Here is a 25,289-nt window from a genome sequence, read left to right as displayed (position 1 = left end):
CGGATCGTTAGCTGTCTTCCTGTTTGTCCTATATAGTGTTTTGTGCAGTCCTTGCATGGGATTTTGTACACTACGTTAGTTTTGCTCATGCTGGGTATCGGGTCCTTCGTTTTGGTGAGTTGTTGTCTGAGAGTGGCTGTTGGTTTGTGTGCTGTTATGAGTCCTAGTGGTCGCGGTAGTCTGGCTGTCATTTCAGAGATGTTCTTGATGTATGGTAGTGTGGCTAGTCCTTTGGGTTGCGGCATGTCCTCATTCTGTTGTCCCTCCCTTAGGCATCTGTTGATGAAATTGCGAGGATATCCGTTTTTTGCGAATACCTTGTATAGGTGTTCCTCTTCCTCTTTTTGCAATTCTGGTGTGCTGCAGTGTGTTGTGGCCCTTTTGAACAGTGTCTTGATGCAACTTCGTTTGTATGTATTGGGGTGGTTGCTTTCATAGTTCAGGACTTGGTCTGTGTGTGTGTCTTTCCTGTGTACCTTAGTGGTGAATTCTCCGTTTGGTGTTCTCTGTACCCTCACGTCTAGGAAGTCGCATTCAGAACACCAAACGGAGAATTCACCACTAAGGTAGTTAGTGTTGGATGAGAGTTAGTGTTGGATGAGAAGGATACTACAGGGACATGGAGGTAGGTAATGAGCTTGGGGGCGACAGCATGAAACATCACAAATGCCAGTTCTTCACAAGAATTGAAGAAAATGATTCTTCACCAAAATATAATTAAGATTCAGCCCTGTCTTTCATTATTTTCTTGTTTACTGTTTGTTGGTTATCTGTTAGTATAATATGCAACATGTGTGAAAGCTCCAATCTGCAGTTTCATCTCTAACTCTAAAAGGGCAGCAATCACCGAGGTCAGCTTAATGAAACAGAATAACTAATCCATGCCTATAGAAGAAAGCAAATCCATTAGCAAGCAGATCAACAGGAATTTTAATGGCAAAGAACAAGGAACATCCAAATGTGTCACAAAAGACAAACATGAATGAGAAGGTAGGAGAATGGGCACAGCAGTATGAAGTGTTGGTACTAAGTTTGGTGTTGAAGTCTTAATTTTTGAAGCACGGCACAGAATGGCGGCACGGTGGTTCAGTGGTTAGCACTACTGCCTCACAGCACCAGGGACCCGGGTTCAATTCCCACCTTGGGCAACTAGCTGTGTTGAGTTTGCACATTCTCCCCGCGTCTCCTCTGTGCGCTCCGGTTTCCTCCCACAGACTAAAGATGTGCAAGTTAGGTGAACTGGCTAAGCTAAATTGCCCATAGTGTTAGGTACATTAGTTAGGGGTAAATGTAGGGGACTGGGTGGATTGCTCTTTGGAGGGTCGGTGTGGACTTGTTGGGCCGAAGGGCTTGTTTCCACAATCGGTAATCTAATCTAATCTCAAAGTATTACTCACAACTCTGGCCAAAAACATAGAAGACATGTTTCCATGTGCTGAGTTTAATAAAGTCATGTCAGAATACCAGACTGGTAAAGAATACGCTGTATTGCACTGAATGGTGAGTGATACTTGTAGGGTGACTACATGTAAAAGACATTCACCACTACTGAATGTAAGACATTTTCTATTATACCAAGTGCACATGAGTAAAACAGTAGTCGCTGACAGGATATATACAAGGGGAATTGTCTTACTTACAATCAGTACTTAGGCTGACACAAGAAAAATAGATCATTGGGCAAGGTATGGAGTAGTACCTTTCTGGGGGAGCACATTTATGACATTATCATAGTTGAATCAAAATACTAAATTCCATGCAAATATTTTAAGCTTTAATATCCATCAGCAACAAACATGAAAAATACAATCTCAAATCTATTTACAAATAAATAATTTAAATTATTTGGCATCTTCCTTTCCAAGACTTAAAATAATCTAAATTATCTCACATATAAATTACCAGATGCAAAGACATTAACAAATAAATAATGTAGTTATGGCTATTTAAGTTAAAGCTAATTTCTAGCTTATATGTTTTGCATTTGGCCCTTGCACATATCTCTTTAAGGAGGTAGCCTCATCACTCCTATTTCTTCAAAAATAAGAGTTACAAAGAATTATGATTAATTTTAACATTATTATTTTATTTGTCTCTGTTTCACTGTGGCTGAGTGCTACACATATGTTCACAACAATTGAGCTGGCACTCATGTCTTCAAGTCATTTTATGGGAAAGGTGAAGCTGAATAAAAAGCCACACCTCCACCATACCTTGGCCACATCTATTTATTAACTAAAAGTCAAAAAATATAGTTCCTGTATCATTTCAACCGTGTGCACCTTGTTGGTCTCAGCAACTTCTGAGAAAAACTGTTAACTGGTCAGTGCAATCAACACAGAAAGTTTAAACAAATATATCCTGTGAAACCAACAGAAATAAATAAAAGCGTATGAAACTTTATTACAATTCTTTGCAACTCTATATATATTAAGGAAGGAAGTCTCAATTCCAGATATACAGGTGGTATATTGGAAATATTTAGAAAGATGCAAGTAACACATTTGTAGTTGTGTTACAGTAGAGGTTTCATCCTATTGGACAGAGCATGAGCTGATTGCTAGTGTCAGATTACTCACGTCAATGCAGCACTTTCTGGTCATGCATTGAGACCTACAAATTGTAAGATAGACCTTTTACTTTCTCAGAATTGAGCTTATCTTCAGTTAAGCAGGAATTCGACTCTAGACTGGAGATGTATTGCTTACCCTGACGAATTTTTCCAACCTCAGGTTTAATAACATGTTTAGCAGATGTACAAGTGCCAGAGATTTTAGCTAGGATGGGGATAGTGCTTTTACGCAATGGGTTTCTAAACTGTTGGCAAAATAGTAATTTTTCTTTGCTGTATTACTGTCCATGACTAAATTGCATGGAGTTTCTTGTTTTAAGCTTTAAATAGGCTTATCTGGCTTTTTACAATTCTGAAATGAAGAGTTATTGTTGCCATCCAGAGTTGCTAAGACACGATTGAAAGAGGAAAGACTGAAGGAAATACATTGTATTTATGTATTTCTCTTGTTTGCATGTTACTCAGATAAGATCATACTTTGAAACAGGTGTATTGAAGGTTAGTAGTAAATGGAATTGGGAGGAGAGTGCAGACATTTTTTTGTTCCCGTCTATTCAAATACAGCTGACAAATTGACGAGGGAAAGTGACAGATCCCAGTTGCTGTTTTGCTTTCTTGCCTTCATGAAGTAGTGTGTAAATTGCAGTGAACACACAGGAATTTACTGCTCCATACAACTGACTAAACCTTTCTCATTCCCTACCTCCCCACCCCCACCACTGTCGATGTTAAGAAGCCCTCCAATACAGGCATTTTCCAATTTCTCCAACCTTTACAGCTTGCAGAAAAAAGGGCAAAGTCACCAGAGTCTCAAGGGACCAAAGGACCGCTGTCACATCAAAGAGAGACAACTGGTGGCGGTTGAAGCAAAGTTGAGAAGGTAGGACCTTCATGGTAACCTCAGCCAGTATGGGTATTGATTCCTCACTAGTGGCATCACCCTGTATCACAAACTAGCCATCCGAGCAGTAAGTTCCACTTAATGGTGAACAAAGGATTGTAAAAATGTTATAAGCAACTGCTCTCAGTATGTGGGGCCATTAATTTTAAATATGTCATTCCTATGTCAAGGAGGTGAACAATATGTTAATTACTATGGCAGGGATTCAGCAATTTTCTATACTAAAAGCTTTTTAATGTTGTGACTGTACTGGTCATACACCATAAATGCAAAAGAAACACTTCTGACAGCACTAAAATCCAGGTATTCCTGCGGTCTCATCAGTAATCATCAGAATCTCCTTCTTACAAGACCTCACAGGCTCAAAAGGGATTCTGACAAGCAGAGTTCAGAGGCTATGTGTTTGCACTTATGTAATTGCATCAACAAAGTAATGTATTAAGATATCATTCCTTGCTCACAATGTCACACAGGTCAAAATTATAGCCTCAGTGTTGCTGCTGAAAGGAAAAGCATTCAGTACAGCTTTGTTCATTTGCCCCAGAGGGCAAAGAAAATAATTGGAAGATGAGAAAAAAAAACATGGATTTTCTCTGATACAATTGCTAGCGGCTAGTTTGAGCTGATGCATTGCCAGGAGCTCAGGAATGGCTTATATGCATGGCCTCTCAGCAACAAAACACTATGCAGTTTTGGAAAAACCTGAAGAGAAAGAAAAATGTGTAAAATATAAAATTTGGCATGCACTCCTTATTTGGGCTTCACAATTTTGAGACACACAAGCATGCCTGCAATACAGGCAATTAATAGTTGCTGCAGATTCCCCATACTAAATACAGTGTATCAATAATGTTCTGAGGACAATTTTGTGTGATGACTTACTTGGGTATATGAGATCCACCAACAATCAAAAAAAATTTATGCCCGTCTAGATACTGGAAATTGTTCTGGGCCCATAAGTTCCTTTGTATGTGTTTCAACAAAATGATTAAGCAATTTATTTTAAACATGTTATTGACTCAGTTAAAATAACATATGGGGATATTACATGAAAACATTAACCAATGCTTTAAGTACAACAGAATTTTTAACTTCACCAAAAAGTCATCTTGTTTCTCCACATTGCACTATACCATCAATTTATTCTATCTACTTTTCACTAACAAATATCAGATTTATTAAACAGTAAAGAAGTGGTTTTGGCTCAATGAAGATATCAGGCCATGAGTTAAGTCCATCACAAGATGGAGCCAATTTCTAAAGTAACCCTACCAATCTAATTTTCAGCTATCATGGTAGCAGCAGTAACAGTAGCTTTGAAGCAGAATAACAAAAGGTTCAGAGGACCAAAATGTCCAAGTTTGTGGAAGGACATGGGTAGGGAGGCAGAATTGTAGTTATATATTCCATTATTCAATTTTATTGTCTTCAATAGGCTGCAGATGTAATTCTACCCACTTTACTTCCCTATCTGCATGCAACAACTGAAATTGTTTTCCAATATCTTCAGCCAATCAAGATGTGCCTTTTAGCGTGCCAAAATCGAATGTGTGCTCGTCACAGAGGCTCAGTAGCATTTTGCCCCAGCTGTTCTTTGGACAAAGATTTGTTATATAATATTCAACCTAACATAACCATGTGTCATGTTTTCCAGAGTTGAGCATTATGACACTTCCTTTTATTCATGAACCTTTGTTTCACAGGAGCACAGATTGGAAAATTGGATCCAGAGATCACTGTAGCTAATTCTCCAACTACTGAATTTACTGATGAGAAAATCAGAAGCATCATAGACCAATGAATTAACCTCAGTGCCCAATCCTTGCATCCAGACTCTATATAAGCCAGACATTACTCCAACCTATCTAAACATCAGTACTCTGACAAGCACTGTAAAATTGTCAGATGTTAGACATGACAAATAGTTACTACAATGTGTTAATGGTGCTACATGTTACATACTGAGGTGCATACTGTAGCGTGTTAACTCGGATGTGTCTTATGTGAAATATGTGTGAGCAGCAGCAGCAAGGCTGATGTACAGCACAGCTGTAACATGAAGGTAAAACTAGTTTTCCCAACTTGGAATACATTAAAACCACAGACTGAGTACTTATCACCCCAAATCTCTAACGTAACATCTTTAAGGAAAACATATTATAATGGGCAATGAACCGATTATTTATTGAAATCTTAATGTCCAAAAATATTAAAATTATAAATAATTGAAAGCTAAGTTTTGCATTCCAGATTTTGTTCTTTAATTCTATCCATTACTGGATATTCATCAGCTTCACAGCTTAGCAGCCTGGATGTAGGTTTGCAAGTATGATTTCCCATTCAGCCACTATGTCAGCATAAAAGCCTGTTGCATGTTGAGTCTCCTCTCCATGACGTGGGATAGAACTGAGGATCATGAATCAGTACCATTTTGTGTCACGCACTGGTTTGTATTGTGAATCAATATCTGAGTTTAATCTCCTTCCTACACTCTTACAATCTAGAAACAAGAAAGTCAGTATAAAAAGAAAAGCAATTGGAAAAGATACCTAATTATTGACAAGTTTTAAGGTTAGCTGTTCAATTTAATCCATGTGTGGCTGAATTAAATTGAGGTAATGAGAACTTGCTTCACCATATTAAGTGGAATAAATTTTACCCTTGAGAAAGAGCTCAAAATGAATGCTAAGTCATGGAAAGCAATCTTATTTTCTCAATTGCCAGTGAAATGAAAACAATAAAGTAATGCAGAAGGTTATTTGATCTGACCATAGGTTAGGTTATATGAAGTATGACTCTTAATTTCAAGAATGCCTTTCATGTTAGGATGTTGCTGAAGGCACAAAGCATGACTTCTTTATGGAACTCTGCTTGGGCGTTCACCATATTGTACATGTTGTATGTTACGCCTTCATCCTCATCAAGGCCACCTGCAATACAACCAGTGCAGCAGCAAATTAGCATTATCAGATTAACAAATTCAATCACAGTTTATCGCATTGAAAGAATTACGTTTTAGTATCAAGATTCATATAAAACAACAATTCTAAAACAGGCAAAATGTCCATTTGTTAATTTCCACAGAGGTGAAATCAACTTAGGTAGAAATACAAAACCGATGATGTCACATCTGACAGTTTTGATTTGGATTACATTACAGTGTGGAAACAGGCCCTTCGGCCCAACAAGTCCACACCGACCCGCCGAAGCGTAACCCACCCATACCCCTATATTTACCCCTTACCTAACACTACGGGCAATTTAGCACGGCCAATTCACCTGACCTGCACATCTTTGTGACTGTGGGAAGAAACCGGAGCACCCGGAGGAAACCCACGCAGACACGGGGAGAACGTGCAAACTCCACACAGTCAGTCGCCTGAGGCGCTTGTACGTGCCTCTCAACAATCAGATCCAATAACATCAATGGAACTAAATATAGGATTGGGTATAAAACTGTCATCGATGCCAGATCATTGGAATTGCAACCCCATCCCAGGTGAATTTAACTTTGTATTTTTCTCACAATTCTCCTGAAGGTTTGCGTGCTGGATTGTAGTTCCTTAATCTTAGCAGATGTCAGGAACCTCACCCAAATAAAGCCGAGGCAGTGAATGTTGGTAGAATATTTGACCACGAAGTGTCAAACATGTTGTGCCCAAACCTGTTCTCATGAAGTATTCAGAAGCTCATTTCTTACAGATCACCGGAGAGCAATCAGGAATATGAACACTGTGTGACTGATTTTTCTTCTCCTCTAAGATTTTTTTTGTTGACTTAATTGGAGGAATTGTTTGATATTATTACTTAGCGTCACAGTATGATGGAACTAGATTAACAAAGGCACAAATTCAGTCATTAACTCGGGTTTATTTCAATGATCATGTCAGCTCAGCTGTAAGCATTTATAAAGCTAATTGATTTCATGTTGTCAGGCTCCATAACTGTTCTCTATTGGTTATTTCTTTCCTGCCATTAAAGCTTTCTGTCTGCAGTAAATAATCAACAAAATCAATATGAAAAATGGCAATTTACAGCCTAGTACCAGAAAAATATAAAAAGGTTGAGCATCAACCTGTAAATCGTTCCAACACACGCCAATGGCAAGGAGCAAGAATGGGAGAGATTCCCAGTCAGCCACATGAGGAAAAGAAACTTGGAAGCATCTATGATCTCTATCCACAACACATATGTAAAAAGTGCATGTTGAAATAGCAACACGGACTGAGTGCACCATTACACAGAAAAACAACAGAAAGTTGCTTTTTTATATACTTTCATGGGTTGTCACTGGCTAGGTTATCATCAAACCCTATTGCCCTTGAAAAGTGGTGGCGAGCCATCTTCTTGAGCCACGACACTCCCTGTGGTGTAGATACTCCAATAAGGAAGGGATTAGCATAAATTCTATCTGTTCAAACTGCTTCTTCAGAAAAAAAGTACATCACTTTACTGAGACTAATCTATACATGACAGCAGTCCTAACTGAATATCAATGCCCTTTGGTATGGTTCAGCAAGCCACTCAGTTATAAATCAATCTAATAAGTGACATAGCTGCTTGACTGTATCTGAAACAGATGGTGAAGGAACCAACAAGATGGAAAAACATATTTAACCTCATTCTCACTAATATGTCTTCCATAGATGCATGTGTACATGACAGTGGACAAATACTTCAATAGGAAGGGAATAGAGGGATATGGATCCTATAAGTGAAGACAGTTTTAGTATGGAAGAGCAAAATGTGTCAGCGTAGGCTTGGAGGGCTAAAGGACCTGTTTCTGCGCTGTACTGTTCTTTGTTCTTAGTGTCAGTAGGAGTAACCACTGCACAGTCCTTGCACTGATAAAGTTCCATCTTCACACTAGAGATACTCTCCATCATGTGTATGGCACTAATACTGTACTAAATGACTTCAAACAGATCTGGCATCTCAAGACTGGGCATCCATGAGATTCTGTGGGCCATCAGCAGGATAAAATTGTACTTAAACACAATCTGCGATCTCATAGCCCAGCATATACCTCACTCTACCATTGTAAGCTAAGGAATCATCCCTAGTTCAATGAAAAGTGTAGGAGAACATGTGAAGTGCAGCACCAGGCATAAAAAAAATGAAGTGTCAACCTGATGAAACTCCAATGCAGGACTACTTGTATGTCAAACAGCATAAGCATCAAGTGATACACAAAGCTAGATGATTCCACAACCAACAGATCAGATCTATGCTCTGGGATTTTGCCACATCCACTTTAAAATGGGGGTGGACAATTAAACAACTCACTGGCAGAAGGAAATCCATAAATATCCCCATCCCAAAGGTGGAAAAGCCCAACAGATCATTGCAAACAATAAGGTTGATGTATTTCCAACAACCTTCAGCCAGAAGTGTTGAGAGGATGATCCAACTCGCCTCCTCTGAATCTCGCCAGTATCACAGATGCCAGTCTTCACTTGACTCATTCCATGTGATATCAAGAAACAAATGGGGGGGGGGGGGGCACGAGATATTGCAAAGGCTATAAAAGCCCTGACAACATTCCAGCAATATTATGATAAACATGTGCCCCAGAACTTAGTATGCCCCTAGCCAAGCTGTCCAAGTATAGTTACAATACTGACATCGAATTAACAAAGTGGAAAATAACCAAGGTTTGTCCGGTACACATAAAGTAGGACAATTACAAATCAGCCGATTACTGCCCATCAATCTGCTCTCAATTATCAGTAAAGTGATATAAAGTGCCGTCATGTGTGCTATCAAGCAGTATTTACATAGTAATAACTTACTACTGTGCCACCAAGAAACACTAGCAAAACTGGAGTCAATGGGAATCGGGAAAAACATTTCCACTAGTTGGAGTCATACTTGACTCAAAAGAAGATGGTTGTGGTTGCTGGTGGTCAGTGATCCCAACTCCAGAAATGTTTGCAGGAGTTCTTCAGGGTAGTGTCCTAGGTCCAAGTATATTCAGCTGTTTTATCAATGATCCTCCCTTCAATGTAAGGTCAGAATTTGGGATGTTTTCTGATGATTGCACAATGTTCAGCACTATTTATGGCTCCTCAGATAATGAAACAATCTATGTCCAAATGCAGCAAAATCTGGAGCAGACCTAGATTTGAGATGACAAGTGGCGTTACTCACCACACAAGTGCCAGGTAACGAACATCTCCAATAAGAGAGAATCTAACCATCGCTTAATGACATTCAATGACATTACCATCACTGAATCTCTCTCCATCAACATCCTGGAGGTCACCATTGATCAGAAACTTAACTGGATAACTATATAAATGCAGTGGCTCCAGGACTTGGTCAGAAGCAAGGAATCCTGCAGGGGTAAATCACTCCTGACTCCCCAAAACCTGTATACCATCTACAATGCACAAGTCAGGAGTGTGAAGGAGTACTCCCTCTTTGCTTGGATGAATGTAGCTCCAACAACACTTAAGAAGCTCCACACACAAAATTTCTCCCTTAAAAACGCTGTGAATGTAGCTACACCAAATGAACTGCAGTGGTTCAAGAAGACACCTCACCACCACTCTTTCAAGAACGATCAATGATGGGCAATAAATGCTGGCTTAGACAGCAATGCCCACATTAAAAAATATATAAAAATAAAGTTAGAAATAAGATCACAGTTGATTAGTTGCATTAGAGAATAAAGGAGTTGTGTGTTGTAGCAAAAGACCAAGATTGCTGAAAGTCTAGATTAGAATGGTGCTGGAAAAGCACAGCAGATCAGGCAGCATCCAAGGAGCAAGAAAATCGACATTTTGGGCAAAAGCCCTTCATCAGGAAAGGGAAGATCCTGATGAAGGGCTTTTGCCCAAAACATCGATTTTCCTGCTCCTCAGATACTGCCTGACCTGCTGTGCTTTTCCAACACCACTCTAATCTAGACTCTGATCGCCAGCATCTGCAGTCCTCACTTTTGCCAAGATTGCTCAAAGATCACCATAAGACAATGGTGCCATAATTACCAGTTTCCACAGAATCATCATCAGACAAGGGCAAAATGCAGAAATGTTTGAAGACAATTCTTGTGAAAACCACAGCACATAAGAAGATACAATTCATGGTGACACTATCTTGCATGACTGACTGACTGGAATTAAAGCCTATGGTAATTTTCAAATGTAATACCATGCCAAAAATTAAATTCCCTGCAGATGTTTTTGTGCCTGTCCATACAAGGTTGAGTGGATAAGGATAACATATTGGGGGTAACATTTACGCATGGAAGGTTCCAGGGATGAGGAACTTCAGTTATCAAGATATTTTGTTGAGGTTGGAAAAGAAAGCAAGAGCAGATCTGATACAGACTTTCAAAAACATGAGCAGACTGGATAGAATAGATAGGGAGAAATTGTTTCTGCTCGTAAAAAGAATGAGAACAAGAAGGCATGGATTTAAAGTGATCTACAATAGAAACAAGGGTGAAGCGAGTAGTTGGGCCGTGGAATCTGGTTCAATTGAGAGGGCACTGGATGATTATTTGGATAAAAAATAATGTGCGGTTATAGGGAAAAAACAGGAATGTGCATGAAGTAGTGATGCTCATTGAACAAGTTGCGGCCAACACAATGGGTTGAATAGTCTCCTTCTGTGCTGTGATTCTGAATAGAAAATTAGCTGGCTATCAGTAAGCACAGAATAGGAATAAGTGGGTCTTTTTTTCAGACTGGCAGAATGTCACAGGAACTATATCACAGGGGTTGGCATTCGGGCTTCAACTCTTTACAATTTAGAAAAATGATTTGGATGAAGGGAGTGAATGCACGGTAGCTAAATTTACTGATGACAAAGATAGGTGGGAAAGTGAGTTGGGAAGAGCACATGTGAAGGGGAGAAGAGGGATAATAAAAAGTATTGAGATAAATTCTTGTACAAATATATTCTATTTGCATGCAATCATTCAAAGAATCTTGCCATTTCCTGTTACACATAATTTATTAAGCCGATTGTCATAATTGCTATCATATTTTTCTGTCATTTGTTTTAGGTAAGGGAAAGCTGCAAGGCTGCATTGGAGGAAGTAGGAGCTGTCAGTTTGGATTACTGTAATGGACAGGACTGGCTTTTTTATTCTGTATTTGTTAGAGGGTGTATGATGACATGGTTTCACAATTGGAACAAGCTGAAAATATGAATAAAGGAAAGAGATTTATCTTAAAGTGAGATTACTAATTATTTTGCCAGTAGTTTAATTTATTTTCTCACCTAATGCTTCAACTTCTGGAAGAAATACTGCCAGCAAAATTCTTTCAGGAGTGGAGGTGGAATTGTACAAAATGTGCAATAGAGAACTGACAGCTTACTTTACACTCCACCGAATTTTCTTGGTTATTGACGAGATAGACCACGTGCAAGTGTAAAACACGCTAATTTATTAATGCCATTTTGCACAATGGCTTAAGATGAATTTCAGGTCTGATAAATTAAGGGACACGCGAGAGGAACTAAAACTAATATGAACTCAAAGCATAAACAGGCAAAATAAACACAGCAAAATCAATGTTTATACATCAACATTACAAAATTGCTCTGTATGTGGCATGTTGCTGGCATGGATAAGCAGCTGGCAAGGCTCCTTCAGAATTATAGGATGGCGCTTAAACAGCAGCATCATCAGGAGCCCTGCAGCCTACAAAAGGTGGGAAAATAATATATTTTAAAATATACAGGGCTAAGGGCTGGAGGGGGAAGATACCTGGAGAAATCACAGGGGCTGTGGGTGCTGCCTTCACAGCTGATAGCCTCATCTTTCCTTATGAAAGCAGCCCCTCTCTCCACCTCAAGCTGCAGTTGGAAGATTGCCACCATTTAACTAGTGACCTCTTTATATGATGGGGGCAGTCAATCCACTGTTAGCAAAATGGCCTCTAAATTTGTTGCCATTGCTTATTCCAAAATTAAACAGAATGGCTTATTAGACCACTTCAGAGAGCAATTAAGAATCAATTACATTGCTGTGGGATCAACTCCTCATCCGTTCCTTTGCTATCTCTGGACTCAACTCCTGCTGGTTTCTCACATTCCATGTTCTGTGCTTAATCCACCAGCAGTTCTCTCTCTAATGAGTGCAGTCTTCTGGAACTATGGAAATGAGGAAACTGGTGAAGTCCACACCGATGCCCTGTAGGCCAGATCAGATAAGGACAGCAGATTTCCTTCTCTGAAATACATTGGTTAAGGGTATGGGTCTTAACAACAATTGATGATAGTTTCTTGGTCACCATTACTGAGATTGCTTTCAGATTTTTTTTAAAGTTTCACTGGCTGCAGTATTGAGATCTGAACTCTCATTGCCATAGCAATTGCTTGGCTTTCTCGTCCAGTGACCCCTAATTGGGTCAATATTTGTAGAAATTGTCTGCCTGTCTTCTTTGGCTGTCGGCCTTCCTGATTGAGTAAAATTACCTGAAGGCAGCACATGGTTGAAGAGCCATTATTTTTTGACCCAACCCACTCCCTAGAAGCTGGTAAATTTCAGCTCCATTACTGCCATTTTTCTCCAGTCTACTTTTCTGATTTAATTGCCATTATTTACCAAACACATAAGGGCCAGCTTAAAGGAGTTTTAAAATAATGTTTCAATTCTTTGACACCCAGGACTGAAGGATCTGAAATTTCTTTCAATTATATATTAGGATGGGAGCCATTGCTTTCAGTCCCCACCTCAAAATCTGTTTCCTAGCCATCAATTCCATCTATCAACTTGATACATGTTTGAGACTTAATCAGACTGTTTGAAATCTCGATCTGATATAGCTACACATTTGTGCCATTACTAAGACTGTCTTTTTTCATATCCACAACATTATCTGATTTAACTCCTCATCCGTCCCTTTGCTATCTCTGGACTCAACTCCTGCTGGTTTCTCACATTCCATGTTCTGTAAACTTGAGGTCATCCAAATCTCTGCTACTGTGAACGGTGCATATAGCACCTCTGAATTCACACGGTTCCAGCCAAGAAATGTTGTGACTTTAAGATTCTCAATTCTTTTTCAAATACATCCACAGTTTCATCTTCCCTACCTCTGTAACCTCCTGCAACCCCAGAACTCTCCATGATATCGCTGCTCATATTATTTACATTTTTGAGTTGGCTTGTCTTCAGCTGACCAGATCATTAGCTCTGGAATTCACTTCCAACACCTCTTTGAATCACAACCTCATTTTCTCCATTAAGGCACTTCTGAAAACCTAACTCTTTCATTAGGTTTTGGGTCATCTGTAGTAATATGTGGCTTAGCGTCATGTTGTGTTTAATAATACTCATATGAAGTGCATTGCAACATTTTATCACCCAAATTATACTAAATAAATACAAGTAGTCACTGATTTACTTTCTTTTTCCTTGCAGCTTTTACCCTACCCATGCCCAACGACCATCATCCACACCAATCTCATAGGCTTCAAATTATTCATATCACAAATAATCGAATAACAGATAATTAAACAAATATTTGATTTAATTGACTTGTCATATTTGTTTTCTTTTACCAAAATTACCACTCTCAGTTTGAGAAGCCCTATTCTATTCCTTTCATACATGTCTTTATCCAGTTTCCTCTTAAAAGCATTTTAAAATTGCCTCAAATACTTCCTGAAACAACAATATTTCCACATTCTAGCAGGGGATCAGTTAGCTGACTTGTAATGCAAAGCGATGTCAATGTTGCAGGTTCAATTTCCATACTAACTGAGGTTACCATGAAGTACACTCCTTCTCAACCTCTCAAACACCTGAGGTTGGTGCCCCTCAGGTTAATCCACCAGCAGTTGTCTGAATGAGAGAGCAGACTTCTGGAACTATGGAAATGAGGAAACTGGTGAAGTCCACATTGTTGCCCTGGGGTTGAAGGGTTCCAAGGCGGAAGATGAGGCGTTCTTCTTCCAGGCATCGGGTGGTGAGGGAGTGGCGGTGGAGGAGGCCCAGGACCTGCATGTCCTCGGCAGAGTGAGGGGGGAGTTGAAATGTTCAGCCACAGGACGGTGCGGTTGATTGAAGAAATATCTCCTTTCCTATTATTTAAAATTCACTATTTGAATTAAAGGCTCAACAGCATTACAGGTTTCAAAAAAATCAGTTTATATTTTTTCTGTTTTGAACAGAAAATGTTAGTTAAAAATGTGTCACAATTCACCAAAGACAGTTTAATTTGTCCCTGTCATCACACAACCACTCAATGAGCCTGAAGTTCTTGTAAGCTCACTTTGTTAATTCACAATCATAAGCAACTCTCAACTCTAAAATACAATTCTAAATCTTTAAAGTGGATTGTTGATTTCAATTCCTTCTAAAATGTCAAGTTTTTGAAGGAGCTGCACAATTTCATTACAATGACACCAGAGAGGAGGAACTTCAACTTCAATTCTGTGGGAAGACTAAAGAATTGGGATTCTTCCCCAGAGGGCAGAAAAGGTAAAGAGGATTAAATATTTAAGACAGGTGCTCAGAATCTTGAATGATTTGGGAGTAACTATCCATTGGCAGGAGAAAGGCAATTAGAGAACACTTTTTTTTTTATTAACTCATTCATGGGATGCGGGTGTTGCGAGCTGGGCCAGCATTTATTGCTCATCCCTGATTGTCCTTGAGAAGGTGGTGGTGGAGCTGCCTTCTTGAAATGCTGCAATCCATTTGGTGCTGGTACACCTACAATGTCATTAGGGAGGGAGTTCCAGGATTTTGACCCAGTAATGCTGAAGCAATAGCGATATATTTCCAGGGCTGGATGCTGAATACCTGAAAAGGGAACTTGCAAGTGGTGGCATTCTATATTGTAATTTTCTTTACCACTGCACAGACCTCCAAGATCCATACACAGGTACAGCTTCCAGAACTGGAAGTCAATGTGTCAACACACTGATCAGCAAATGCGAAACCTTTGAGTTACTTGCTTAGAGGGAACAATGGTGTTCCCATTTACTTGGTGCTGTTGTCCTTCTAGATGTTGGTGGGGGTAGGCATGGGTTTGAAAATTGCTATGTAAAGACCCTTAGTGAATTTCTGCAGGGCATCTTGCAGATGGTACACACTGCTGCTACTGAATATTGGTAGTGGAAGAAGTAAATGTTTGTGGATGTGGTGCCACAAACTGGGCTGCTTTGTCTTGGATGGTGTCAAGCTTCTTGAATGTTGCTGGAACTTCGTTCATCAAGGCAAGCTGGGAGAATTCCATCACACTCCTGGCTTGTGCTTTGTCGTGGTACACAGGTTTTAGGAATCCGGACAAGTTAGTTGCTGTGGGATTCCTAACCTATGACTTGCTCTGTTTTTATGCCTACTCCAGTTCAGTTTTGGTCAATGGAAATCCTCAGGATATTGATAGTGAGGGATTCAGTGATGGTAACACTGATGAGGGGCAATGGTTGGAACTGGTCACTGCATTGCATCTGTGTGGGTACAAATATCACAGGCCGCTTGTCAGCACAAACCTGGATATTGTCCAAGTCTTGCTGCATCTGAAGATGGAGTGTTTCAGTATCTGAAAAGTCATGAATGGTTCTGAACATCGTGAATCATCAACAAACATCCTCACATCTGACCTTATGATGAAGGGAAGGTAATTGATGAAGCAGCTGAAGATGGTTTTACCTGGGACCACTTCCCTAAGGAACTCTTGTAGAGATTGAAGCAAAATACTTCAGATGCTGGTAATCTGAAACAAACACGGAAAATACTAGCGAAACTCAGCTGGCATGGCATCATCAGTGAAGAGAGAAACAGAGTTAATGTTGTGCGTCCAGAATGATTTCTTCATACCAGTTGACTTTCTCCAGTATTTTCTGGTTTTGTTTCGAAGAGATGACTGACCTCCACAAGCATCAATCAACCCCACTGCTCTGTGGCCGAAAACTTCAACTCCCCCTCCCACTCCACCAAGGATATACAAGTCCTTGGCCTCCTCCACCGCCAAATTCTAACCACCCAACACCTGCAGGAAGAACATCTCATCTTCCACGTTGGGACCCTCCAACCACACAGTATTAATGTTGATTTCACCAGTTTGCTAATTTCCCCTGGCCCCACCTTATCCCAGATCCAATCCTCTAACTCAGCACCGCCCTCAAGAACTGTCCTACCTCTCCATCTCCCTTCTCACCTATCTGCTCCGCCCTCCTTTCCGACCTATCACCATCACCCCCCACCTTCATTTACCTATCACTTTCCCAGCTACCTTCTCCCCAGCCCCACTCCCCTCCCATTTATCTCTCAGCCCCCTTGGCCAACTCCCACATTTCCGAAGAAGAACTTATGCTCGAAACTTTGACTCACCTGCTCCTCGATGCTGCCTGACCGACTGTGCTTTTTCAGCACCACACTTTTTGACTCTGACCTCTAGCTCCCACAAAATAACTAATTATATTGCAAAAATTGGCAAAAGACCTCGGGAAAATAAGGAGAAATATTCTTACTTAATAAATTGTCTAATCTGAAATGTATTGCCTTAAAGGATGGTTGTTGCAGGTTCAATGGTAACTTTCACAAGGGAACTGCATAAGTACATGAAAAGGAGGGTGAAATTGTTGGACAATAGGGAAAAAGTAGAGGAGAAGGTGAAATTTGCAACTATTTGCAAAGAGCAGGTACAAGCATGCTGATCTGTTGATCTGTTTCTACTGTATGAGTCCACAATTAATATATACATACATATATATATATATATATAGATATAGACAAGTCTCTGGACCATTGAGAGTAAAGATAAATCAGATGGAGATGGGGTAGTTTAGCAGATTCTAAGTTGTATAACTGCAGCTGCCATCTTGGTATTTAAGAAAGGTTACCAGAGAGTAAACTTCTACTTAGCTTGCGAAGAAATTAAACTTTGAAAGTCAGATTGTGAAACAACTGGCAGAATTTCCCAGCCCTGAACAATGTGAAGAATGGTAAATCAGTTGGGAATATATGGTAAGACTGGAAAAATTAGATTCTTGACAGAAAAAAAAATCTGATTTTGCATTCAAAGTCTAAACAGTGAATAATTCAAGGTCATCATCCGCTATCAATCCAGGAGCTGGACACAGTCAGATGGGCACTTTGGGCAGACAGTCAGGGATTCTGTATCATTACAGTCTGGAGGGAAGGCCAACATCAAGCCTGCAGGCCCTGTGTAAATGGACAGTAAATTTGTGGTAAGTCAATAAGAAGCTTCACTAAGATTAGACAGGAGCCTAGTCCCTCATCATTTGAACTGACTTTCCATGTTTTTATGGGGAGAGGTGGGCCACAATCAGTCTTGACTGACAAGATGTTATACAATGCTGGTGATGAGCTAAAGAGTGGCACTTCCTTAGATTGGGTTCAAACAGGGTATAGTACAAAGGATCACAGCCTGTGAAGCTGAATTCCTGTAGCTTGCACCTACAAAACAGTTGATCAGACAAGTAATGATATAAAGTGGAAATACATTTACAGATGTGAGCTTCTATTTGTTATGAAGAGTCATCTGTACTGTTTATGTGCCTTCAGAAGTTTTTCTTTTTAATGTCCCTCCACCATGTACACGGTGAAGGTCTATTCCTGGCTGGCAGTGATTAACCTGGCATACAGCTGGTTTTAAATTTGGCGCCAGTAGCAGAAATCCTGGAATATTCCAGCAATGATGAGTACTTCTGCCATTAGTGAACACAAGATATCCTTAGAGTGGTGCCATAAAGGTGAAGTGCATCCATACAGAGGAACAAATGGAGAATTGTGTGGGATAATATGCTAGAGCTCACGGAAAGTAGCCTGACCTGGAACTCCCCAAAATTGATATTTAACAGATATTAGCTAAAATTCAACCCAATAAAACACAAGCAAGAAGAAACAGGCAAGAAGAGTTATTAAAAAAATTAATGGGAGGTTGGTGTTACTTGCTAAGCAACATTTATTGCCCAGCACCCGTAATTGCCCTTGAGAAGGTTTTGGTGAACTGCTTTTGTGAACTGCTGCAGTCCTTGTGGTGTAGATATACTTGCAGTGCATTGAGGAAAGGAGTTCCAAGATTTTGATCTGGAGACAGTAAAGGAACAATTAGGAAAGTTGCATATCAGGATGATGAGTGGCTTGGAAGAGAACTTGTACATGGCGGTGTTCCTACCAAATCTTCTGTAGTTGGCTTTCTTGATGGTAAATGTCACAGGTTTTGAAGATGCTGTTGAAGGATGCTGGGTGAGTTGCATATCTTCCATGCGATATTGCAACTTACCTGCTTTTTTGCCAGATAAGCTCCTGTTAAGCTCCTTGGGGTGTTTTAGAAGTATTACAAAGAATTGTTTTTCTCATGGACAATGTTGGCAAAACAGTACCTTTGTTCAGAAACAGTTGCTGAGCATTATCACAGAAACTAAGACACCCTCTCCCTCAATCAACTGTACCAAGCAAGGACTCATTCCTGCAAATTAATTAAAAGACATGTATCAAATGTACTCACTAAACATTAAAGATTCGATCATATCCATGGTAACCCTTGCAAAGACCTTCTCAATAGCCTGCAGAAAATTCCACCTGCTTTCACTGCTGGGTATCACCTTGCAGATTCTGTGAACCATCTTCACAGTCCAGTCCATGCAGTACCCATCTTTTTCACATACCTGTATCCAAATTTAAAGAACTGTAAGTGTTAGTATCTACAATGAGCACAAGGACTATGCTAGAAATTATTATTAAATAAGAAGTAAAATCTCTGTAGGTTAGATGGGCTTCAGATTGGTTTCACAGGTCAGTGCAACATTGAGGGCCGAAGGGCCTATACTGCACTGTAATGTTCTATGTTTGCAATTGAAAACAGAAAATACTGAAAATGCACTCTAGGCCACTTAGCATCTGAAAGAGAAAGACAGGATTAACATTTTTTATTAGATTTTCTAAAAAAAAAGAAATTTTTTTCTTTTGAATATTACAACAAATACAAAACCAAACAATTCAAACCAATATTAAAAAACAAATCCACTAATTACATAAATAACTAACCTAAAAAAGGAAAATCTTAACAATAATACAAATGATAATAACCATAACACAGCTCAGCAAAACAAACAATAGCCTTCGATCATCGAACGCATAAGTTTATACATATTCATATGTTCATAGTTCCTCCACTCTGGATACCAAATCCATTACATAGAATTGCCATGGCTATATAAAGGCTCTTTTTAGTATGGTGAACAAATCTGTACCCAGGTAGTCCAAAGAGGGCCACCACGTCTTATAGAAATTCTCAGTTTTATGGTGTACCATACTCATAAGAAAGTCCAAGGGGATGTGCTCCATTACTAGCTTACGCCAGTCAGCCAGCCCCAGGGGTTTTTCCTGACATCAACCCTAATAGAATGTTCTTTCGGGCACAAAAAGTGAGGACACTGAAAAGCCTGTTTTTGTGTGCATCTAATGAAAGTGAATTAGCAAGGCCAAAAGGAAGAGGAGATACTGGGTCCATTTCCACCTCTGTCCCCAAGACCTTCTCTATTTCACCGACCACAATGCTCCAGAATGCCCACAGTCTGTGGCAGGACTAAAGACAACAAGTAAGCATGCCCATGCTCACTTTACATTTAGGACACATTGTAGAAGCTCCCGCTTTAAATTTAGCGAGGCGGTCTGGGGCCAGATGGACTCTGTGGAGAATCTTCAATTGCAAGGCATGGGTCCTGTTGCAAATCAAGACCCTTCTAGCATTTTCCCAGATATCCTCCTATACTTCAGAAGATATATCAACATCCAACTCCCTCTCCCAAACCTTACTGAGCCATTCAGTCTTGTCCGAAGGACCCTCTCCCAATGTTATGCGTTGCTAACAAATAATGTATCCTCAGCACTCAACAACCTCTTATCCACGTCGGGCCTCTAACAATCAGTTAGAAGTGTGGTCTCTTTTTGTATGAAGTTTCTAATTTGAAAGAAACAAAAGAGGTCCCTAGTGAGCAATTCATATTTCTGAGCCAACTGGTCCAAAGACATTAGTATGTCCCCTTCGAATAAATCACCCAGGCAAGACATGCCCCTAGCTGTCCACAGTTTAAACCCAGAGTCCATCATCCCTGTCTGAAAGCCCGGCATACCTACTATGGGTGTCAAAAATGATGTTTTGGCAAAACTGCCCTCATCCTGACGCAATTACCCTCCAAACCCTGACAGTATTGCTTAACTGTTCACATTTTGTCTACGAACAGCAGGCTAATAAGAAGGGATTGACATTTTAAATGTGACCCTTCTTCAGAGTTAGGAGCAAATCCGAGATCAGGTGCAAAGTAAAGCTGCCTTCCCTCTGCCCCAACAATATATTACAAACCCATTCATAGAAGAATACTACCTGAAGCAAAAGTTAGCATTTCAATTCCCATTCTCAGTCAGCTGACTTTACAGTCTCTGCCAGTACAACTATGAATTTAAACACAATGTTATTTATTTGAGGACATTTTGTGCTGAACCCTTAATAGGAATTCTTCAAAGTCATTCTATATTGAGGATACACCATCAGCACTGGAAGATGAATTTTGTCCCATTATTTTTTGTTATATCCAAACTCAAGTTTGGAAAGAAAATAATTCACTTCATAATTTATGATTTTTTTAAAAACTTCTAATGCACATACATGTCACAATTTGGAATGGAGCTCTAAAATTAACTTTTCACTCACTTTTTAAAATTTTCAATCTCTCTTAATACCTAACTCCATTCCCCCTCACCAAAAGGTCTTAATCCTCTTAAGAAGCACTTTAATAAGACACATAAATTAAAAAATATCAGCTTAGTTAAACATATGACTCCCAATTGCATAAGGTTGCCTAAATGTAACAAATATTTTCTCTCATCTCTAATACAATCTAATTCAGTTATTTTTATTCTACTCACCAAAGACAGGAACACAATAAGTGTGGCAAGTTCATTGAGTCTCCCATTTACAGCTTTATTAGCCAGGAATGTAAAGCACATATTATTCCCACAACAAATCAGAAGACGAGCACAGTTCTCCAGAAGCCATTCTTGAGGAAATCCTGGAATAGATGCACACTATATCACCATTCTCTTTTAAATTATTCCAAATGTATCCTCTTTATAGGCCTCTTTTCCTCACGGCATGAACTCTTGTTGGGGTTGTATTTTTATGTGCACCAGCAGATGCTCAGTATCTTGCCCAAGTGATTATTTCTCATACATGAGTCTGGACAGTGAATTTGAGAAGAGTATTCAACTCTAGGGGCTTCATATCAAAGCTCCATTCTGCCTTTGCCTGAGGTGTACTCATCCAGTGTTTTCAGAAATCTCAGTCTGAAATCTGGGCTTTTTTTTGTCCTTCTCAGTCAACGCCTGTCAAGGTCAACTGTAAATAACATTCTCTTACTAATCAAAACAAAATCAACTAACACAGTGCACAAAATGAAAACGCCTGTAACCTACTCATTACATGTACATGTAATGTATTTATGTTTTAAATCAGGACAGCACATAGATAATCATTCTAATTTTCAGAATATACCATGCAAAGTTGAAGTACCAAGTAAAACTAGCGATTTTACACAGCAAAGGATACACTGCCTATGCTTCCATCAACAACATTCCATGCTTCATTGGTTGATACATTTGAAATAAATAGCTGCCAGTTACCAACAAGGACTGAAGATTAGGTTAAGAATTACAGACATGGATGATCAGATTCTCTACAGGATATTATGGTTCCTGTGCTGCTGGGATTATAGAAATGTCAACCATAAACTTTATCTCCAGGATGCCTTTAAGCTCAGTTTCTTCAGTTTACGTCATTCCATTTGTTTTCCCCTCAGTAACTCTTAACTCTCCACCACAGCATTTCTTTCCTCTCTCTATTTTACGAATTACATTGGTCATTGTTGTTCTGAATTAATTTATTCTATTTTTTTCTAAGGCTGGTATTATTAAATATCCTACAATAAGCCTTTTTGTCAAATGAAACTGAGCGTCATCATAAATCATGGGATTTATTACATCTCAGTCTTTCTATTCTCTTATAGTTTTCAGGCTTTTGGGAAAAGTCAGTTACCTGCTAACTCTTCTAACAAAGTGAAAATGTCATCAGCTGTCCATTCTTTGGCATTTTCATGCAGCAATCTAACTGCTGCTGCAAGACCTTTTATACTGTCCTCACTAGCAGGTAACTGGGTCATATGATGCCAGTGGATCTGACCTGAAAAAGGAACAAAGACAAACAACAACATCTTGCACTGAAAAAGGACATTTAAAGTTGTGGAAGCCACAAGACTTCTCAAATGCAGGAAAGTGAATATAAGAAAAGTCATATCAACCATGATCCTATTGAAAAGTGGAGCAGGCCCAAAGGCCAAACGGCCTACTCCTGTTCCTAATATGGTCTTATAGAAAAATAAATGCTGACTACAACATCATGAACAGTGCGTAACACTATTCAAGCTGAATATTCATTTTTATTATAGAATTATAATATAAAATTATAGAATAGTACAGCACAGTAGAATGGCCCTGAAGGTCGTGTCAGCTCTTTTGAAAAACATTCTAGTTAATCCACGCCTTTGCCCTTTTCACATATCTCTAATAATCTTCTCTCGTTTATCTAATTCGCTTTTGAATGCTATTACTGAATCTGTTCCAGTGTATTCCAAATTCATACCACTCTGCTCAAAATAAAAAGTTTTTTTCTCCCCAGTTATTTCTAGTTCTTTTCCAAATACTTTAATTTACACTACATAAACCCCTCACAATTTTATAAACCTCTCTCAAATATCCTGTTAGCCCTTCCCACTCCAAGGGCAGCAATCCTAACTCCTCCAATTTCACTACATAACAGTAATCTCTAATCACTTGAACTGTTTTAGCAAACCTCTGCTGCACCTTCTCCAAATGCTTCATATCCATCCCAAAGTGTGGTTCCAGAACTGGGCCACTGCAGCTGGGGGAGCACAGCAGGTCAGGCAGCATCCAAGGAGCAGGAGAAACGACATTTCGGGCATAAGCCCTTCATCAGGAATGAAGGGCTTATGCCCAAAACATCGATTCTCCTGCTCCTCGGATGCTGCTTAACCTGCTGTGCTTTTCCAGCACCAACTCTCAACTCATCATCTGCAGTCTTCACATTTTCCCACTGCAGCTGGGGCCAAACCATTAGTTTAAGCACAAAAGTGCTGATTCTTATTGAGATAGTGAAAGGGATTATACTTGTCTTGTGGTATCCCACACAACAAGCTATAAAATCAACATCCTGAAACACCCACAATTATTGATACACTTATTGACAAGGTCCATATGTGAAGAATGATAATTTGAGTGATATATTAGAAGGCTGTCTGCACAATGACACTACGCTTCAGCCAGAGTTAGCCATTTCCAAAATCAGTGAGAAAACTAATTGTAAAAAATAGTACACAGCATTAAATTACCTAACCGCTCTATACTAGTCCTTACCATCACTGAGGGACATAGGACCATAGAGTAAGTACAGCAATCTTGCTTGGTTCACCATCGGCCACGGTTTAAGGATACGAGTCAGCCAGAAAGCTATGTCGCATTGGTGCTCCCAATGATCCAAGAGAACTCGCCGGTAATACAAACGGATCTGTAGCTCTAGCTTTCTAGTTGCACCTGTTACAAGCACAACACAAAAACTGTTGTAGAAATTCTACAAATCCCAAGACTATGTTGCATTATTTGTGTAATTTAGATCACCAGTATAAATATTTACGCACTGTAATCCTGTCCTTCCAAATGAAAAGTACTATGTGGAGAGGAACAAGATATTAAACATTGACACAAGGATACCTGCAAATTCTCTATATATAACTGATACAACTAGAGATTGAATCATTTGGGCTCACCTGAAGCTTTTAGAATATCAGGTGGGCTGGAAGAACAAATTCAGTTTCTCAATAGTGGGTTAATTTTTGGTATTAAGTTCTCAGAACCCTTCAGACTGTTTGCTACTGCTGACCTTTATAGTCAGGGACTCCTGCATTCATTCAAATGCAAAAATACCAATAACAGCCAAACTCACTGGAATTACATTCATGGGTGCAACTTGTTCACTAAAAATGGGAAAAAGATTTGTTCACAAACCAAATATACTTATGAGGCATATATCTGATGGGGTAAAATTAATCCTCCTACAAGCACTTAGGTATATGTAAGTGTAAAGGGTGAAAGCTGAATGGGACATTGGCTGACTTGTTTGGGGGGGGGGCTAATCTCGAAGGGTGTGGTGCTGGAAAAGCACAGCTGGTCAGGCAAAATCCAAGAAGCAGGAGCGTTGATGTTTCGAGCATAAGCTCTTCATCAGAATGACGAGAGTATGCTCGAAACATTGATTTTCCTGCTCCTCGGATTGACCAGCTGTACTTTTCCAGCATCACACTCTTCGATTCTGATCTCCAGCATCTGCAGTCCTCACTTTTTCCAAGTCAGCCAATCTGGCTGACACTAGAAAACTTGGTGGTTTAAAATGAAAAAAAGGCCTTACTGCAAACAGTACTCAACACAAAAAGTGGTTCTAAGTGGAAAGGAACTGGAGGGAATTGAATTTCAAATGTGGATTTGTGGAAGGACCCAGAGGAATGTAAAGAACTAACGAGGATGCAAAGGGAAAAGTTATGGTGGTACAGCTAGGGGAATACAGGAAGGTGAAAACTACATATTAAGATTAACAGAAGGTTGAAAACCAATGCACACAAAGTGATTTCATCTTCTTTCATTTTTATTTCAAAGTACTACATATTGGTGCCAACTCAGCAGCCAATGCTGCTGACTGGTTTGCCATCTTGCCTCAGATAACTCTGGCAGGTGTTCCTCTGGTGATCCAAAGTCTA

The 25,289-nt window shown here is 39.5% G+C and overlaps 1 protein-coding gene across 1 annotated transcript in view; it reads right to left on the bottom strand.

Moving 5' to 3' along the window:
• Positions 1–1,771: 1,771 nt before the first annotated feature.
• The window catches only part of LOC122542207 (F-box only protein 47-like), a 65,925-nt gene continuing 42,407 nt past the window's right edge, over positions 1,772–25,289 (bottom strand). Inside the window, exons 8-12 of the mRNA XM_043679688.2 lie at positions 23,896–24,072; positions 22,502–22,645; positions 21,337–21,479; positions 18,917–19,076; positions 1,772–6,403 (exon numbers count right to left, since the gene is read on the bottom strand). Coding sequence (XP_043535623.2) covers positions 6,291–6,403; positions 18,917–19,076; positions 21,337–21,479; positions 22,502–22,645; positions 23,896–24,072 — 737 coding nt within the window. The 3' untranslated portion in view covers positions 1,772–6,290. The remainder of the gene's footprint in view (positions 6,404–18,916; positions 19,077–21,336; positions 21,480–22,501; positions 22,646–23,895; positions 24,073–25,289) is intronic.

This window comes from Chiloscyllium plagiosum, unplaced genomic scaffold (genome assembly GCF_037043375.1).
Source record: "Chiloscyllium plagiosum isolate Xiang-an unplaced genomic scaffold, Cpla_swu_hap1 HiC_scaffold_33, whole genome shotgun sequence".
Lineage (NCBI taxonomy): Eukaryota > Metazoa > Chordata > Chondrichthyes > Orectolobiformes > Hemiscylliidae > Chiloscyllium > Chiloscyllium plagiosum.
This window is presented reverse-complemented; position numbering and strand designations above follow the sequence as displayed.